This window comes from Lactuca saligna, chromosome 6, assembly GCF_052625555.1.
Source record: "Lactuca saligna cultivar CGN05327 chromosome 6, ASM5262555v1, whole genome shotgun sequence".
In the NCBI taxonomy this organism is placed as follows: Eukaryota; Viridiplantae; Streptophyta; class Magnoliopsida; order Asterales; family Asteraceae; genus Lactuca; species Lactuca saligna.
In genome coordinates, this window is record NC_136422.1 from 29,476,908 (window position 1) to 29,483,954 (window position 7,047).

General features: G+C 35.1%; 1 protein-coding gene across 1 annotated transcript; it reads right to left on the reverse strand.

Annotated features, from left to right (window-relative positions):
- Positions 1 to 2,630: 2,630 nt before the first annotated feature.
- LOC145001460 (homeobox-leucine zipper protein ATHB-22-like) lies at positions 2,631 to 4,943 on the reverse strand. The gene is made up of 3 exons (XM_078960829.1): positions 4,754 to 4,943; positions 3,466 to 3,800; positions 2,631 to 3,014 (listed from the first exon to the last, which is right to left on the reverse strand). Exons 1-3 carry the CDS (start codon positions 4,857 to 4,859, stop codon positions 2,712 to 2,714), a joined length of 744 nt encoding a protein of 247 aa, XP_078816955.1. The 5' UTR covers positions 4,860 to 4,943; the 3' UTR covers positions 2,631 to 2,711.
- Positions 4,944 to 7,047: the final 2,104 nt, after the last annotated feature.

Genomic DNA, 7,047 nt, shown 5'->3' on the forward strand with positions numbered 1-7,047 from the left:
CGAGTCTAAGGCAATCTCCCAAATCATGAAGACAGACTCGACGAGTTGTTCATACAACTTGGCGAGCCATAGACTGAACACATTTTTATAAGGGAGATGAACTTGACGAGTTCAAGGGGAACTCGGCAAGTCAGTTGAAGATGGTCTCGATATTATGGTTGAAGGAGGACCCATCGAATTGTTGCTAGATTCGAAAAGTGGAGTATGGAGTTGGATTATTTTGAAGGAATAGTGACTCGACGAGTTGATAGACCAACTTGGCGAGTCAAGTTAACTGTAGGTTGACTTTGACCAAGATTTAGGTTGACCCTTATGGGGGTTGTGAGTAAGAATTGATGACTTAATAGAGTTGTCGTGTAGGGATTGAGGAGTCGAGGAAAGACGATTTCCACACCGGAGGCAGTTCAGACACTACGCGACATTAAGGTGAGTTACCTTCCAGTAGAAGTGGGTCTAAGGCACCAAGGACGACCCACTAGTAGTTGATTACCGTTGAGATGATTGTCTTTGTGATAATTGTTTGGTTTGCTATTACTAGATATGTTCTATGTGCTAGTATGCGATGTTCTATGTGGTAGTGGTAATAGGATGGGAATAGTCCTCCGATCGGTTGTTAGGACTGAAGGGTAGGTCGGACACCCCGGATATGTCTGACAACATGTTTATGATATGTTATTATGTGATAGTAGTAGGGGATGAAATAGTCCCTATGACCGGGTGAGATAGACCGGAGGGTAGGCATGCACCCAGAATGGCCTGACATGGGTAGTCAACACCCTAAAATGGCTTGACATGGGTAGTCAGCACCCCAGAATGGTTTGGCAAGGGTAGGTTGGGTACCCCAAAATTGCTTGACAGCATGTATAATTGTATGGTATGTGGTATGATGGGGGAACTCACTAAGCTTTGTGCTTGCAGTTTCAGTTTTGGTTTCAGGTACCTCTTCATCCAAGGGGAAGGAGCTGGCGGCGTAGCAGTGCATCACACACACATGATTTTCACAATGATTTTTTTGGGATTGTACTCTAATTTACACTACTGTTCGATGTTTTGATTTTGAGAAATGTTCATGATGGTTTATGGATTGATATGATATTGACAATGTTTTCAGTAAACGATTTTATAAATTACTTAATTACAAACAAAATTTTTGGACTTTAAATTTGGGATGTTACACTATCTTTCTCTTCACATGATTATATTGGGTTATAATCGAACCTCTCTTTGTTGCTATGAAACAGGTATGAGCATAGGTGCTCTTGCTTACGTGCCACAACTTCTTTTGAGCCCCCTACGATACTTCTTCTCTTGTGACATTCTTTCCACTGGTTATTCTTGCTAAAGTCTCTTTCGGGTCTTACTGTCATCCTTTGAATCTTGTTGTCTCTTTCTTTGATTTCTCATTTCTCTGTTGCTTCGGGTCTTGCTTCTTTTCTTTCTTTCTTGACCAAAAATGTTTGTTTGTTGCATGATTTTTTCTTGCTGCTATCTTTCACTTTTGAGACTGCCTTTCCTTCTTTTATGATCCCATATGACATTGATTCTTTCTATTTAATTTGTTTGATTTTAAACCCTTCTTCTGGTCAATTTATTGTAGTTCTTTCGATCAAGAAAATCTAAATACTAAGTTGCTGTTGCTAGATTCCCTTTTATTCTTCTCGTTCTTAGCCCTGCAGCAAAGGGCTGCTCCTCCTCTCTCGACACCGACTCTCAAACCTAATTCTGCTAATCAAGCCCTAGGTTCTGATACCAAATGTTGGAAAACAGTCCCTAAAATCGTCTCCCAAATAACACACTCACAGGTGTATATGTTTGTAGAGAGAAAATATAGAGATATGGAAGTAATTTGGACTCAAAAGCTGCTATCATATTAATAAACAAAAGGGCTATATATATAGCCTGCAAATATCCAATGGAAACAAACGAAAAACAATCTACAAACTAGCTAACTACCCTTTAAGACTAGGATGCTTTAGAGACCAAGTATACCCACATCCCATTCCAATGAGCTAATCAAACACCCTTTACTCAAACTAAATAAATCAAACAAATACTAACCATTAACCCATACCCATATCCTGATTTTACCAATCAAGATTACCCAACATATTAATGGTTGTATGAGACATGGTAACATTAGAGTGCACGAAGTGGCAATAAATGAAGGACGAGACGGGGTCGGTAACGTCGACGCCACCATTTCGTTGTGGGTGGTACTGAGCTTTTTGTGGGTTGGGTGCTTGGCAAACCTAACACTCACATTCTCTATTATCTCCTCTCTACGTGTACCATATACATCACAACTTATAAACCAAAATATGTGGGTCGGAAGGAATGATATGTTGTGCATTTTGAGAGATGGAAGTAAGAGGAGAAAGAAAAATTGATATGACACTTAGGTGGCATGTAAGTTGGGAGGGATGGAATATTGAACCCTTAATACCTTGCTAATTATATAAACATTGCGTTGCATGTATAGTTAGCAACTAGCTTTGTCAAAAAAAGAAAATCCACAAACGGTTTAGTGAAATTTCATGATCGATGTTGGTGACCATATTTTTAAAATGTTGAAAAACATGATTTTATGGTGATAAACTATCTCAACATATAATTATTATAATAACAACAGTCCGAACTAAAACAAAAATTAAAGTATATTATTTGACTGAGAGCCTAAACACATAAACAAATAACTAATAGTTCAACAAATTTTAAGGATAAGATGGCAGAACTGCCCAATTCGAATAAGATGGAATAGGCATTGAGGTGGTCGGATCATAGGTTAGTCCATAGTTGCTATTGCTAGTGGTCATGGCACCGGTTGTAGCAACAACCCCTTGTTGTTGACCAGCTGATAGTTGATGATGGTGGTGATTGTTGGCGATGGTTCGAATGGTGGCAACTGATGTGCTCTCAACGGTCTCTTCACCAGATATATATGTGTTTCCCGTGCTGGAGCCTGCTCCTTGTCTCTTGCTTACTTGTTCCTTGAGTATAGTTCTCAATGCTAGCACCTACATCAGTCAAAAGTAGCAATTAAAATATCTTAATTTATTTATTTTTATTATCATAGAAAACAAATGACGAAATACTAACCAAACTAAAACATATTATTCAGTCTCGAAATTTAACTGTTATATTCAAATGATTTGCTGAAAAACCCAAGATAATTGATAAGATATCATTGTAAACACATATATAGCTGGTCACATAGTTTTGTGTGCACGCTACACAAAAGGTATGCTGATTTGACATTTTTTGAAAGATGCAACACCGGTGTGACATTTAGCAACCGTAATAATGTTATGTTGCACTTGACTGCAACGTTATGTTAAAGTACAATATTTTTATAATATGAAAAATACATAGATTGATGATGGGTTACAAACGGTAAAAAACGTTTAAAATTGGATAAACTTGTTGATGTCATTTTATTGTAAAAGAAGTACAAATTTGTGTGCTCACCTCTTCTTGAAGCTTTTGTTTCTCCCGGGAGACTGCATCAAACTCTTGTTTAAGGGAATCATACAAGCCCTCAAGCTGCTTAGCCTTCCATCGAGCACGTCGGTTCTGAAACCATACAGCAATTTGTCTGGGCTGAAGACCAAGTTCATGTGATAGCTTTATTTTGGTGTCAGGGTCCAGTTTCTTCTCCTCCTGGAAAGTGTTTTCCAGTGCCTCTAACTGTTCACTTGTTAACCTTTTCTTCTTCTCTTGATTGTTGTTTTCATACTCATTTTGGTTCATATCCATCATCGCCAACGGTGCCTGCATGATTTGATGCTTCATCTCCCCCACTCCTGTTTACATTTTCATAAACAATTCAACGCTGGAAATGCATTTGAATGTATGTATATGTATTTCTTGTCAAGAAATATCTCTCGTGACAAAAAGATAGAAATTGAAGGAAATAAATTAAGATTCATCGACTAACACTGCACCCTTGAAATTAATTAGATTTGTTTGTTAGCACTTGAATGTTTGAAGTACCATGGATCTCTGTTTAATATTTTGCCAAATAGACACATTTTCAAGGGTGGCTTTTATTACACATGTTTTAGTCTATAGATCGACTTGATTTTTATACAAAAGGAATACTTTTTAAATATAAGAGGAAACATGCAAGCAACTCTCGCATCTTTGTTAAGGAGAGGATAATCTATCCGTCTTATCAGCAAGGAGATGAGATGAAAATCTATAAGTGAGGCACCATATATAAATCTTCGACATCACCATTTTCTTGGAAATCTTGTGATTTTCATGGAAATAATGCGACTTTCCTCTTTGGTTGAGTGTCAGATCTGCAGGTTGACTGGTGTTTATCCTTCCCTTTTTTTTACTATGTACTGTAAGATGTGAAATCCTAAGCGTGATACTTTTCATATATTCCGCACTATGTTTTTGTTTTCTTGCAATTCTCCGACAAATGACCCCTTTACTTGTAGTGACGTAAATGCATGGTTTCTTTGCTCATAGATATGTAAGTGTATATCTATCCATATATATACAAAATCTTGTATTTTTTTTTTTTTTTTTTTGAAACTATAGCAAAATTTTGTATCTACAGCAACAAAAATGATAAATTTTGATTGAATGAATTACATTTTGATGGAAAACACATAATAAGGAGTTCAACCTAGAAGCAAAGAGTAGTGTGTGTATACGGATAAACACATAATAATTAAGGACTTCTATATGTTTTCCTGAAGTCCTAAGAAAAGAACGGTGGAAAGGTAAGTGGGAAATGAATTACCTGGTGGGTATACGTAGTGATCGTTGTTGTAGTTGTAGAGAAAGGCGAAGGAACTCTGTCCTGCAGGTCGAGGAATATATGGTCTGTGATTCCCACTCCAGTCCATGCTATCACCTTGTTGTTTTGCAATCGTTTCGTAGAGCAGTTGATCAAGAGTTCAACCTAGAAGCAAAGAACAGTGTGTGTGTGTGTGTTTTGGTGGTTCTTTTTTGTGCAAGAAAAGGTGTGATATATATATGAATTAAGGAAAGGTATGTATGAGTCGATGACGGGTGGGACAAATAAACAGTGGTACTGGTGTTACAGGGAAGTCAACATCTGGTCCTGGAGAGAAGAGAAGGTTGGATCATACAAACACTGACAATATGCGGTCGCCTTTTTCTCGCTCCTCTCTCTCTCTCTCTCTCTCTCTCTCTCTCTCTCTCTCTCTCTCTCTCTCTCTCTCTCTCTCTCTCTCTCTCTCTCTCTCTCTCTCTCTCTCTCTCAGATTTACGAATTCGTTGAATTGAGAAACTTAACACTTGTTTATGTCACGAAAATTAATGTATATCTAGGATCGAAAACTAGTTCAGGATAGGCAGAAAACCCGGTCTCGCTATGTTTTAGGGTTTGTGTAGGGGTGTAGAAGGAAAGTAGAGGTGGCTTCTCTTAAGATGGTAACATGCATAAGTACGTTCTAAACTGACACAACTTACGGCTCCCACTAAATGCCTATTTTACAGATGGGGATTGCCTGCTTTGTTTAAGTTGTTATTTTTGATATTTTTGTTATTTTATTATTATTTTTTTAATATTATTAATAAATACATATTATTATTATCATTAAATTATATATTTTTTTTATTATTTTGTGTATTTATATTATCTCTGTTTTATTTTTTGCATTCTTATTATACAAAATTACAAAAATGATCCCTATGGTTTGCCAAAAGTTACAAAGTCAATCCCTACTAATTTTTTTTTGACGAACATGATCCATGTGGTTTCCAAAACTTGCATCAATGGTTCTTTTTGTTGACGTTGTTTTAGTGCTTATTTTATGTATGTTTCTACGTATAAGTTTATTCACATATAATAGATAAAAGTATAATTATAAACTTGAATTTTGTATGTTGAATTTTGGTGATTATAGTCATAAAAGTTGCATTTCGACGTAAAAAAACATGAATGAAAAAAACACGTACATAAAAATAAGCACGAAACGTAAAAAAAATTACGTCAAAGTATAGACGAACTCGAATCTATATTGATACGTAAAAAACATGAAACAAAAGTTAGATCGAAACATAGACAAACTCGAATATACTACATTTTTTTAAGTTAACAAACGAAAGTTATTATATATGATCCGAATGATACATAGGAATGTATATAAAATTAAGCACAAAATGTATAAAAAAAAATACATCAAAACATAGACAATCTCGAATATAATATATTTTTAAAATTAACAAACGAAAGTTATTATATATGACCCGTCTCATACGTAGGAAACGTACATAAAGTTAAAAAAAACTACGTCGAAAAATAAGCTCGAATTTAAACCGACAATTTTATAAAAAAAAAACCATGTAACTTTAAAAAAAACTAACGAAAGAAAGTTCTAAACTATAATCGAAACGTTGATCACCTTGAATTATACCGACAAATATATGAAAATTAACACATAAAAATAGTTTTTTTAGGTTAGCAAACAAAAGTTATTAATAAAAAACAAATTATATATAATACAGGGTTAAACACGAAAATTTAGAAAATAGAGGGGTGAAAGTAACATTTTTCAAAGTTCAAAGTGTAGGGTTTAAAGTGATATTTTAAAAAGTAAATGGGTGGAAAAGTCACAAACTCATAAACATAAAATATAGAAAAAAAATACATAAATGGTCCCTATGGTTTACCCATAATCACAAACCCAGTCCCTACTACTTGAAAAGACCAAAATATCTTCACACTAACGAATGAACAGTAACGACGTCAGCAAAAAGGGCCATTGATGCAAGTTTTGGAAACCGCAGGGACCATGTTCGTCAAAAAAAATTAGCAGGGGCTGACTTTGTGATTTTTGGCAAACCATAGGGACCATTTTTGTAATTTTTTCTTCTTATTATGTATATATTATTTTTTTCGTTCAGATTTTCTAATGTTATTTTTTTTCGTTCCGATTATATTTTGTAATACCTGTTTTTGGTTGATTTATGATTACAATTGTGTAGTAGAAATATATTGTGTTATATTAAAATAAATTAAGTATTATGGTATAAGGATTCATATAGTATAACCTAATGATTTATATG

What these genes read in the sequence shown, in the direction of transcription:
- LOC145001460 (XM_078960829.1), bottom strand. Translation starts at nt 4,859, where the DNA reads ATGGACTGGAGTGGGAATCACAGACCATATATTCCTCGACCTGCAGGA. An exon ending in TCACTACGTATACCCACCAG is followed by an intron (nt 3,801 to 4,753) that starts GTAATTCATTTC and finishes AAATGTAAACAG; the next exon opens with GAGTGGGGGAGATGAAGCAT. An exon ending in AACAAAAGCTTCAAGAAGAG is followed by an intron (nt 3,015 to 3,465) that starts GTGAGCACACAA and finishes TGACTGATGTAG; the next exon opens with GTGCTAGCATTGAGAACTAT.